The 13,216-nt window shown below is 40.3% G+C and overlaps 1 protein-coding gene across 1 annotated transcript; it reads left to right on the top strand.

Annotated features, from left to right (window-relative positions):
• The first annotated feature begins 3,345 nt into the window (after positions 1 to 3,345).
• pwwp2a (PWWP domain containing 2A) lies at positions 3,346 to 12,411 on the top strand. The gene is made up of 2 exons (XM_073824444.1): positions 3,346 to 4,711; positions 8,458 to 12,411. Exons 1-2 carry the CDS (start codon positions 3,639 to 3,641, stop codon positions 10,358 to 10,360), a joined length of 2,976 nt encoding a protein of 991 aa, XP_073680545.1. The 5' UTR covers positions 3,346 to 3,638; the 3' UTR covers positions 10,361 to 12,411.
• The last annotated feature ends 805 nt before the right edge of the window (positions 12,412 to 13,216 follow it).

The raw sequence follows: 13,216 nt of genomic DNA, 5'->3' as shown, positions 1-13,216 counted from the left end.
TTATGTTGAGATTTACAGATAAATTTCAGCTTCAAAGATCTCTGCCACACACACATCTAGCAGAATGATGAGCTGAAGAGAGATAAAAGCAGGAACAGAACGGAACGAGCTCTTTTTTCCACTTTCAGTCCTAGCTGCAAGCTCTCACCTCTGAAAGCACACATTGATACTTGGGAAACGGAGGGGACAGATACTTTTGAAGCATCAAAAGGTCATTTGATGATGAGATATTATTATCAGTGAAGTTGAGGACTATCATGGGATAGTGCTGCAAGGAAGATTTTGCTGAGGAAAACAGCATAATACAAAGCAAAAATAATTTTGTGTTAACTACGATTTCACATAAAAAAAAAATGTATCTGCAGGAGAGCTGCTATAAGAGCAAACAGACTGGTAACTCACACAAATTCTTGGGTTTTTCAGCATTTTTGTGTAATTGAACCCTTTCCAACATTGACTGTATGATTTTGAGATCACACTGAGGGCAACAGAGGGACTCATATGCAACTATTACAGAAGGTTCAACCACTCACTGATGGTTTAGAAGGAAACACTATGCATTAAGTTTTTGAATTTAGGGTACATTTAACTTATTTTGTGTTATGGCAAACATGTAGGTGTCTTCTGTAGCTTCTGAAGGGCAGTACTAAATAAAAAATATGATATTTAGGCAAAATAAGAAAAATGTACACATCTTTATTCTGTTCAAAAGTTTACACCCCCGGCTCTTAATGCATTGTTTTCCTTCTGGAGCATCAGTGAGCGTTTGAACCTTCTGTAATAGTTGCATATGAATCCCTCAGTTGTCCTCAGTATGAAAAGATGAATCCCAGAACCATACAGTCATAGTTGGAAAGGGTTCAAATACACAAAAATGCTGAAAAACCAAAGAATTTGTGGGATCTGAAGGATTTTTCTTAAGAACAGTGGGCAGTAACTGTTCAGGACAAACAAGGGACTCATGAACAACTATCACTAAACAAAAAAGACAGGATTATTCAGGTAACAACAGTATTAAGAATCAAGTGTATGTAAACTTTTGAACAGGGTCATTTTTATTAATTAATAATAACATGCATTTTGTATGATCCCTTTATTTTTGTAAAATAATTAACATTTTGCAGATTCTGCAGGGTGTATGTAAATTTTTAACCTCTACTGAAGCTCTCTGAAGAGCATATTCATACATTATATGGTCTGATTGCAAAACCCTCGTTAAACTGTGTCTTTCACAATATAGTCACCAAAAAAGAGTTAAATGAATGAAAACCATATAGTCAAACTTTTACAATACCACCATTCTTCTTCAAATGTCTCTCAGTTTGACAATAAATGTGTCGTGTTGAAACATTATATAGTGACAGATTACTTTTGCTTAATCGGAAGATTTAGCAAATAATTCGTATAATCACTCTTCAGTCCTGAACGCTAACACCATTTTGGAAATATGCAAGATGTGCTTTCTTTTCTTTCTTTTTTTTAGAGTACATCAAATCAAGTGTGAACAAACTCCTCTTTAAAGACATTTATTCACTGTAGGGACTTCTCACAGCTGAGCTTTCCCTTCATATAATAGAGTAAATATAATAAGACAAGGGTAAAGGTGAAAGGTCAGTAGACCGATGATCAGTAGGTCATTGACTATACAATGACATGTTAGCTAGCTGCTGATTTAGATGATCAAACAGCTTATCAAATTGGTAATTGGTGCACATTAAAATTTTATGAATCAGTTCCACCCTTTAGCTCATTAAATACATTTTACAAGCGAAAAATGGTTCATGGAGTTCATTACTCTATAAACCAATTTGAATAAAACACATTTATAAAAATTTGAATAAAACCCTGATTTTCAGAGAGTGTTTTAATCAGATGTGAGGGAATACTAATATTTATTAACATTTTTAAATTACTTTTAGCCCTCTGGTGTTGTTCGGTCATTTTAGACCAAAACAAATGTTTGGAAATGTAAAAAAAATTGCTACTTCATTGGAATGGTATGAAGCTTGGTGACTTTTATGCCAGCCGCTGTGTGAAAAAGCTATGCGAATGGGAAATAGGAAAAGTATGAAAATACAAAGATGTTTTTGTGTGTACAATCTATCAGCTAAAAGGCAGAGAAAAGTGCACAGCAACGAAGAGGTGACACAATTCTGCCTGAAAACACTGCTCAGTAGCTAGGGAATACACAGCACTTAATATATGCAGCCATTTAATGGTTACTACATGGTTATTGTAGTATTAATGGCTACAATTGTTATTACAGGTGTTTTTCATAAGTTGGAGCAAATCTGCCTCAGTTCACTGGATTTTAATTACTTTTGCTCTATTTTTAACTGAAACACTGCATTCATTGAAAAATTATATTCATTTTATTTATTGTTTTTTTTTTTTTTTTAACATTTGTGACCCTGGACCACAAAACCAGTCTTAAGTCGCTGGGGTATATTTGTAGCAATAGCCAAAAATACATTGCATGGGTCAAAATTTTTGATTTTTCTTTTATGCCAAAAATCATTAAGTAAATTAAGTAAAGTTCATGTTCCATGAAGATTTTTTGTAAAATTCCTACTGTAAACATATCAAAATGTAATTTTTGGTTTGTAATATGCATTGTTAAGAACCTAATTTGGACAACTTTAAAGGTGATTTTCTCAGTCTTTTTGATTTTTTTGCATCCTCAGATTTCTGATTTCAAATAGATGTATCTCGGCCAAATATTGTCCTATCCTAACAAACCATACATCAATAGAAAGCTTATTTATTGAGCTTTCATATGATGTATAAATCTCAGTTTTGTCAAATTTAACCTTATGACTGGTTTTGTGACCCTGGACCACAAAACCAATCTTAGAGTACATTGTATAGGTCAAAATAATATTTTTTTTTCTTTTAGGCCTGTGTCAAAAATCATTAGGATATTAAGTAAAGCTCATGTTTCATAAAGATACTTTGTAAATGTTCTACAGTAAATGTATCAAAATTGACTTTTTGATTAGTAATATGCACTGCTAAGAACTTCATTTGGACAACTTTAAAGGTGATTTTCTCAATATTTTGATTTTTTTTTTTTTTTTTTTTTTTTGCAGTATAATAGTTGTACCTCGGCCAAATATTGTCCTAACAAATGTATAAATCTATGACTGGTTTTGTGGTCCATTTTAAATATAGTATATTAATTTAACAAAAATTAAATTAGTACTTGATATGGCCTCAGGTCTGTTTTGACTGGCAAACAACACAGGTGTGGCTCCCAAATAAAAATACTGGAGGGTTAATTTTGTAATTTGGTTTTCATTTTAATTTAAGTTTACGTTTCAGTTCCTTTGATGACAACACTGTTTGAACGTTTCTGAAGATAAAAAAATGGACCACACCAACAAACCTAACGTAAATATACAACTCAACATCGCCCCTAGTGGCAGGAAAGTTGTATCTTCATAATAAAGTATATTGACATAATAGAAGCCAATCACAATAGTGTTTCAAGGGATTTCCTTTGAACGGCAAGAACGTGAGCCAACCAACAAAGAACGCACGTTGAAGCGGCCAATAGGAAGTGTCAGTAGTTGTAAGTGGGCGGGCTCTTATCTTATCAGGAGGAGAGGGCCAAGTAGTAGTTGCAAAGCGGAAAGAAAATGGCGGCCGTGGCTGCGGAGCCAGGAGCTGCTGCTGCTGCGGCATCAACAACAGCGGGGGACGGGGTGGAATACGAACCCGAGCCAGGAGAGCATGTGGTCGACCTAGAGGCGCACTCCGTCCCGGAAATGGAGCTTTGTCACCAACCCGACGACGTGGATGCAGTTCAGGAATGCAGCCAGGTCCAAATGGAAATCAGAAGGCCGGACCTTCAAGCCGCGGGAAAAGCCCTCGCTGTCCATGCGGACGGTGAGCGCATCGACACTGGGGGTTCCTGGGGCCGCTTGGGCACAGCCGAGAAGACCGTGCTTATGGACTACAGGTGCACGGACGTTTCTGACTACGAGGAATCCTTCTCGCCGAAGGTGGAGGCTGCAAACGAGGTCAGTGCTCTCGAAACCAGCCCCTGCCTTCTGCTCCCCAGCTCCATCTCCGACTCCCAGCCCTCTGTGGTCTTCTTGCATTCCCTTCCCGCTCAGGTTCCGTCGGAGCCTGAAACTGGACTGTCTCTGGCTGTCGAATATGACTCCAATCCCGTGTCAAGCCATCCCGCCGATCTGGAGTGTGAACTCATAGGCTTCACGCAGCCGGACCCGGAGCCCGAACCCGCAAACGATGCTCCCGGGTCGGAGCTCAAAACTCACGAGGATGCTTTACATGACATCCCGCACCCCTCAGATCACCTGGACTCTCTGTCCACTGCAGAGGAGACCTCGCTGGGAGAATCGGTGGGTCAGAGCTGTATTAGTGACTTTTCTACTGTTTCCAGTAAGGACTCTCCCGAACTTCCAGCGGTGGTCGATCAGTCGCTCATCTCATCAGCAGAGTCGGACGAAGTGCGCTCGCATCCTCTTCATCAGCAGAGCTTCAAAACGGACCTCAGCGAACCCGAAAGGGAGTCGGAGACGAAAGACCAGGTTTTGGGTTCGACGGAACCCGACACGGTCGAGCGTCTGGTGCTCGGGACCGAGGTTCGAGTTACGCTGGATCACATAATCGACGATGCGCTTGTAGTGTCGTTTCGATTAGGCGAGAAGATCTTCTCTGGGGTACTCATGGACCTTTCCAAAAGGTAAACACGGTGTCTGTGCAAAGAAATTACAGTGTGAAATTACACTTATTCATCCAGCATAGTTACCAAAGTAGCTATCAGACAGATAAACAACATCTTCACCATTGCATTTGAGTTTAGAAATTATTTTATACTTTATGGTAAACTGTCCCTGTGGTTTTAAAATCTTATTTTATTATTTTACTTATTTTATTTTTCTAAAAAAATTACACTTCCAGTTGAACGGTTTTAAACAATAAGATTTGTAATGTGTTTTTTTTTAAAGAAGTCTCTTCTGCTCACCAAGTTGGCATTTATTTGATTCAAAGTCAAGCAGTAATATTGTAAAAAAATTGTACTATTTAAAATAACTGGTTTCTATTTGAATATATTTTTGAATGTAATTTATTCCTGTGATCAAAGCTAAATTTTCAGCATCATAACTCCAGTCTTCAGTATCAGAAATCATTCTAATATGCTGATTTGTTGTTTAAGAAACATTAAGAAATTACAGAAATGGATACGTTTAGTTAGCAAGGATGCTTCAAAAGAATCAAAAGTGATGATAAAGACATCACTCTTTTTCCGATAAATGCTGTTCTTCTGAACTTTCACCATCAAAGAAACCTGAAGATTTTTTATGTTTTTAACATAATAATTAAAATAAAAATAACAATAATAATACATGTTTTTGAGCAGCAACTCAGAATATTAGGATGAATTCTGGAGTAATGATGCTAAAAAATCAGCTTTTAAATCACAGGAATAAATTTTACATTTTAAAATATATTCAAATAGAACACAGTTATTTTAAATAGTAAAAGTATTTAAAAATTTTACTGTTTTTGCTGTACTGTAGATAATAAAATGCAGGCTTGGTGAGCAAAAGAGACTTATTTAAATGAATACATAAAAAATCTTCCTGTTCAGAAACTTTAGACTGGTGGCGCATGTATTAAAAAACTGTATTGTACTATATTCAATAAGGGTTGGTGGGACCATCTTTCACTTGCGTAAGGAATAATTGATGACGGGCCGTTGAATTCTTAGAAAATAATGCACACCGAAGTGGTGAAGCAGAGTAGAATATAGAATAGAATATAGTACAATACAGTTTTTTAATACATACACCACCAGTCAAAAGTTTTAGGCTGTAAGGACCTTTGAAATAACTGATATCACGTGGCGAAGTGATCTAGACATGTAATGCGGTCAAGAGCTGCATGGAACTACATTCGCCATGCGTTTCCTTGAAAATAATGCACACCATTAGAACGTTTGTCTGCCAATCACATTCAAGCTTTCAACGGCCCATTCAACTGTATAACTGGTGGCAGGCAAATTCATTTTACAAAGTAAAGTGATACAAGTTACTTTTTAAAAGAATGAATACAAACATTGAAATCTATCATTGCAGGACACTGCTGTCACTTGAATTTTCATGTCACCCATTTGCCGACATGTACCTAGGTATACATGATCGTAATAACCAGGGGGAAAAACAGTGTTATGTTAGTGATTAACACCCTAAAAATTGCTCCCACAGTTTGGCTGTCTCAACACCCTCGTTCACACTTTTCTCTCGGTGTCAGGGATGAATCATAGCGGAGCCCAATTTATAGTGCCATCCACACGGCCTGCAGTGGGATCTTCAGTCTCTCGGTTCACTTCTCACTTGAGAGAAATCAACATGAAACATTCTTGTGATGTTGCTGTGTAGGGAATGCGTCCTGAAGAACCTGTGCAGCCACATTGTTAGGAAGTGATTATTACATCAAGTGGAAATGACACTTATAGGGAAATTTCTCAATGCTGGCAAGCCACATAAGTCAACCAATTAATTAAACATCACACCTGTGAGCTTTGAGCTGTGAAGCTTTGAGAGCGTTGATATTGTGTTTAACATGGTAATGATGAAATGCATTTCAGCTCTCAATGTCAAACAGAAGCAGAAAGATGTTCTTAATTGAAAGTGTCACTAGCTCAGCTAATTTCATGTTAGTAGGGCATCTGTAAGGGTGTGTGGGGAAAAACTTGACCTTCCTTTCTTCAATTTCCATTTTGTCTTTAATGGTTTCAGTGTAATTGCTGATGTTTTGGAGTGGTGACACAAACTGGATGTGGTGACGTATAGAGAGATGGCTATTCATTCAGTAATTTGTTAAAAGCAGCTAATGTCTTGGGTGTGGAATAATTTCCTTCTGAAGGTCCCACTGTTCCTCTGTGACGTAACAGCCGCAGTACACTGAGTGAACTTGAACACAGTCAGTGTCATGTTGTTGAAGTGGATTGCCAGACATACTGTCCAGTTTATTTTTAGCTTCTGCTCTAAAGGCTACCTTCATTTGCATTTTTTAACGTTAGATCATTCCTAGTTTCTGGATGAAACTTCTAATGGGAGAAACATATCTCCGGATTGTCAGATCACTTCCTCCTTAAGTGCAAGCTATTGCAAGTTAGGTCCAGTGTATGTTCCTCTGCCAGTTAACAGATCACAGACTCAGCCCTTTTTTATGGGACAGTGTTTTACACTCTTGTTCTACAGGACGGTATGCAAACTAGATTAAAAATATATTTGTCCCTGGACCAAAGCTGAATAAATAAGCTTTACATTGATGTATGGTTTGTTTAGATCGGACAATATTTGACTGAGATACAACTATTTGAAAATCTGAAATCTGAGGGGAAAATCACCTTTAAAGTTGTGAAAATGAAGTTCTTAGCAATGCATTTTATTATTCAAAAATATATATATATATATATTTACGGTTGGAAATTTACAAAATATCTTAATGGAACATGATCTTTACTTAATATCCTAATGATTTTCGGCATAAAAGAAAAGTCGATAATTCTGACCCATACAGTGTATTGTTGGCTACAAATATACCCATGCTACTTATGAGTGGTTTTGTGGTCCAGGGTCACATATATTATCTGATTTTTACACAAGTGTATTACAACATGCATTTTTGTGTGTCTCTTAAAGCTAAAGCTAGACCCCTGTATGCAAAGGTGTCGATTCACTTCTGAAATAAACTGTATGGTGGTTAGTACTTTACTCTGCAGAATATAAATTATTAATTTTTATTTGTGCAGTAAGTTGACCCACATTGGATATGAAAACTGTGAGCAGGGTGATTGCCACATATAATGTTTCTGTCAGCCCCAAGTGTCTGTTTTTGACATCCAAGGACATTTTAGTATAACGTTTTTTAGCAAGGTTGCTTCATTGCTCTTTGCTTCTAATATCATGTTTTGGGCCAAACAAGATCAGCTTTCAGACAAAGTAGGAACGTTTTTCCTCCTTTTGTAGTAGTATATGTACTATTACAATGTAATAAAATGTACTACGCTTAAAAGAATACTGTAATTTTGAAAACTAAAGCCACCACAGTTTGAGACATTTTATCCTATCATGCATTTTCCTTGTTGTATGGGACTGTATTATTGTTGCAGAAAATAATCTGTACTCTTGCTTTGTCAGTTATTCATCCTTTTTCCCCTGCTCATGAATACAAACATGACAAGATGATATGACAAGTGACGTTTAAATATAAACAGAACAATAATGTGATTGATGCTTAACATTTCTTGCAAAATAATGAAAGACTTCACAATAATTCTTCAGCTATATGATAGAACAAACAAATATGCTAGATTTTGTTATTGCATATTAATAGCTTTTTAGAGATTAGTCCCCAACGTCCTTGTGTGGGTCAGTTTAATCTTAGTATCTTTGTTGTTTCTCTTTTTCTGTACCTCAGGTTTGGGCCGTATGGGATTCCTATAACCGTGTTCCCCAAGAGAGAATATAAGGACAAACCAGAATCTATGCAGCTAAAGACGGAAGCATTCCAGTCAGAGACAGATAAGGGTGTCACTCAAGGACCTAGTGATGCCCCCATTAAGGACCCTGCGGATGCTCCGGACGCCCCTCTGAAGGACCCTGCTGAGACTCCTGCAGCACCCCAGCCCTGTCCCAACCCATGGACCTCAAAACCACCTCCTTTGTTTCAGGAGGGGGCCCCTTATCCACCTCCATTGTTCATCAGGGACACCTACAACCAGTCGTTACCTCAGCCTCTACCACGCAAAATCAAGCGGCCCAAGCGTAGGCTGTATCGAGAGGAGCCCACTTCTATAATGAATGCCATCAAGCTCCGACCGAGACAAGTTTTGTGCGATAAATGTAAAGGGGCTGTGGTGCAAGGGGACAAACGTGAGACACGCAGAGGCCCCATTTCAGACTGCCGAAGTGACGATGCCAAAAGACGGCGTAATGACAGTGCAGCGGTAGCTGCTGGTAAGCGGCCCCGTAGTGATCCGCGTTCGGACGAGAAGGGTCGTGGTACTGACGGGCCCAAACGGCAGGGTTCGGCCGCCTCTTCTCTAGGCCACAGTCAGGTCAAAGGTGCAGCTGCAGGGAACAAAATGGTGAAAGGGGTGTCTACTACGACGGCATCCTCGGCCAACACTCGAGTGCAGCTCAATGCCAAAAAAGTGCTTCAGAGCAAAAACGTTGACCACTCCAAGGCACGAGAGGTGCTGAAGATGGCCAAGGCTCAGAGAAGACAAAGAGAGACAGTCACAGGCAGCGGCGGGAACACCAAGGCCATAACCAGGGCCGCTGCCCTCCAGGAAGCCCACCAAAAGGTCCACTTCACCAGGCGACTGCAGCAGATCAGTGGAGGAGGTCCAGGTTCCAACCCCCTGCCACCCAGGATGCGCATCAAGCCCCAAAGGTACCGTAATGAAGAGAACGATTCTTCCTCATGTAAGCCGCCTTGCTTGGAGAAAGTGCCGGGAGGGGGCCGTTTACCGCTGCCTAAACCAGCCGTGCCCCGCTGCACCTCCACACGCTCCTCCTCCTCCTCCTGCTCCGCAAGCCAAGCCGCCACAGCTGTAGAACCCCAGAGGCCAGACAAAGCAATTGAGTCCCTACTCAGCCAGGCCCAACCCGAGCCCCTCCCAGCCCCGGAATACAGGGAACCCCAAGCTGAGCCAGAGGAACAGGAGGGGCGGGAGGAAAAGCGGGAGACGCGTGGGAGCAAGGCTGGCAACCTAGTGGTCTACATGACCCTTAACCCCAGCCAGCTTGACTCGTCTAGTACCTCCATGTGCAGCGTCGATAGCGCAGATGACTTAAAGTCATCAAACTCTGAGTGTAGCTCTACCGAAACGTTTGACTTCCCCCCTCCTGGTGATTTGCGTTCGGCCCCTGCCCCTGGCACATCCTCCGCTTTTGCCTCTGCCTCTCCCTCTGCTCCTAAGGACGACAAAAAGCGCAGTAAATCCCTCAAAGCTGCCGTCTTTTCCAAAAACGTCACCAAGTGCGTTGCCCTGGATGGCAGGACAATTTGCGTAGGGGACATTGTTTGGGCCAAAATCCTCGGCTTCCCTTGGTGGCCCGCCCGCATCCTAGCCATCACAGTGAGTCGCAAAGATAATGGGCTCTTAGTCAGGCAGGAGGCCCGGGTCTCTTGGTTTGGGTCGCCCACCACTTCCTTCCTGGCCATTACTCAACTCGCCCCATTTCTAGAAAACTTTCAGTCTCGCTTTGACAAGAAGAGAAAGGGCCTGTATCGTAAAGCCATCACTGAGGCCGCCAAGGCTGCCAAGCAGCTCACGCCCGAGGTCCGAGCCTTGCTAACTCAGTTTGAGACGTGAGGCGGCATGCCTCGGTAAGGTAGGCAAAACAGGCACTCGAGTTGGCCCCTTCTGACACCTCTCAAACTTTGCTGTACCCAGTCAGCTTCCAGAGTTGAAATCCAGAAAACCGTCAGCCAGGCAACCAGGACTAATTTATTTTCATTGAGAAAGCAAAAGTAGGGAATCGAATAACTGAAAGCAAACAGTTCCCATGTCGAGTATCTAGTGTCCACTCCTACGTAACCAGTCTTGTCATATCACCACACATCTATTATCCTGAAAACAGATGACATAGATTTGTTTCAAACACAAAAGGTTTTATGGGTTCTCGAGTGCTAACAATACTTGTTTGCCTCGAGTTGTTCTTGGTCAATGTCTCAAGGTGGGATTTTGAAGATTTGAATAGCTTTCGCCTGAAGAATTAGGCATTATGCTTGAACCCATTCTCAAACGGTGGCCCAGTCGACTGCTACTTAGTCTGGATCCCAAACTTAGCACAGCTAATGCTTCCTTTCGGATGATCAGAGAAGGTGTTACAGGTTCTGCTGCATTTTCTATCACTACAGTGTTTCTAGTCTTTATGTCCACTCTCCCTTACATGAACTCAAGTCTTTCACTTAGGCCATCCTCAAATTGTTTTTTTTTCTTATAGAAGTTAGTTGACCCTGTTGGGTAGTGCCTCGCTCAGGTAGAAAAAGGGACTCAATTGGTGCTGATCTTTCTCAGACGTTCTGAGACGACTAATCCGAGCGCAGTGATCCGAGCAGACGGCTGTCATTCTAGGCGTGGCTCTTGGCCAGCCTTGGCTTTGCGGCCCGTCGTGCTGCTGTTACGGGGGGAGGTGCCTGTAAGCCGAAGTCACCTCAAGTGCCACTGTGAGGAGAGCACAGCGACTCTGTAAACGCAGAGAGTACCACCTCAGACACGGAGAAACCTGCCAGCCTATCTGTGCGTCCTCTTTCCCCACCCCTCGCAGCTACAACATCTGCTTCCCAAGCTCATTCCTCCCTAATCTACTTGCCCTGTTCACAGCTTCTTTTTCTTTTTCCTCCACTTGTTTTGCTCCCTCCTGCCGTTGTCATATGTTTGCGTCTTTGCGACTGTTTTTATATGTCTGATTATGGCGAAAATGTTCCTGCCACCCCGATTTCGTTTTTTGCATGAATTTGGGAGTGCATATGTGTTAAATAGAATAATGAGCTGTTTGTTTTTATTTTTAATGGCTTCGTATGTTTAGGCATATCACATCAAGAAGCAAACTATAAGTTTTGATGTAGCTGCAGTGGAATGCAAAACTCTTTAAAATGAGTTCCGTTTGGAAACTCGATGAAAACACTTGTCAACTGTGGCGCACAAAGCAGCAGTTCTCATATGTGTGAATATGTTCGTCATAATTATGGGCCTCTGGCTGGTTTAGTTGTTCAGTGATTCCAGTATTCATTGTTTCTCATCTGAAATGTTTTGCTAAGGTGTTTTAAATTGATTTGTTGTGCCTGAACTTTATTTTCTGTCATTTCACTATTTGCAAAATAGGGCTTGTATGTAAATGTTCAACATGTATTTTGCCTGACTGATCTGAAGATGAACAGCCTGGATCTTATTTCAATGCTGAGAACCAGTGATTTTATTTGTGTGGATGAGCATTATCTCTTTGTTTTTATTTCTTGTCTGTAATCATGGTTATGTCCTTGCATTGCATATCCATTAGCATCTTAAACTGTCCAGTTATATTGACACACCTGAGAAGGGACATACTGTAAGATAACTTGGTCTTTCCACATGACTTAGCAGGTAGAGATCGATGACTCGAGGAAAACACAAAACAATGCTTGGTAGACCACACTGACTGACTGACGGAGGTTTGTGTAAAGGAGTAAAACGGTATTTATTTTGGTGGTTGGCTTTGTTTCATTTCAGCATCTTATTTTTTACTTTTATTATTTCTATCTGTTTGCAGGTCAGAGAATGCTGTAAAACCATTGAAAAAAAAATAACAGTTGAAGATATTGTGTACATGTTTTCTGATGTTTTAAGAGTATATAAATAAACTGTGAACTTCAAGAATTTTACCTAGTCGTCATCATTTTTGTATTTTATCTTTTTAATACCGTTTCTCACTCCAAACCATATTTGCACAACCCTGTTTGGGGGAAAGCTGTTTTTCCATGTGTTTCTCGAATGAAAAATTCACTTGACAGCCCAACCAAACTAGTGACTGTTTCTATCATTTCGCAACAAACCAAAATTAAACAGATTTTCATACCTGCAAACAGATGAGAAAACCGTAGGGCAGACTGAAGGGTTGTCATAAATAGTTTTAGTGATTTGACATTTAAGTGGATGTCTGCTGTGCGAGTTGGTCTTCATGCTGTCAGCGTCCACGTTTTCCCAGCTTTATAAGATCTGACGCTACAATGGAAAAACAGCTGTGCGTGACATGAAACTTTAATGTAAAGTGACCTTAATTCTATTATATGTTTGACTTGGTTTTCAATACACATGTAAGAAACATCAAGGGCCTGGCATCCTATTAGGAAATATTTCTGCAAATTGCAAATGTCAAAAAGTAATACTCAATTGCTCACTTTTTGCTCAATTTTGTGAACCATATTTTGTCTAATAATGTCTGTTATGGAGTAGGGAGCAAGTCAATAGCTTTCCTAGATGAAAGTCTGAATAAGCCTGAACTATTCTTTCAGTAAAGAGTCATTTTAAGTGCAGTGGTCCATCGTATGACGCAGTAAAAAGCTGATTTTAGTTCTTCACACATAAGATTAGATTTTTTTTCTATTATTAACCAGTAACAGTAAACAAAGATCTTCGTTTTTTTAAGATCTTAGAATCTTACATTATATCTCACACTCTTAAAAATAA

The sequence above is a fragment of the Garra rufa genome, chromosome 19, assembly GCF_049309525.1.
Source record: "Garra rufa chromosome 19, GarRuf1.0, whole genome shotgun sequence".
In the NCBI taxonomy this organism is placed as follows: Eukaryota; Metazoa; Chordata; class Actinopteri; order Cypriniformes; family Cyprinidae; genus Garra; species Garra rufa.
This window is presented reverse-complemented; position numbering and strand designations above follow the sequence as displayed.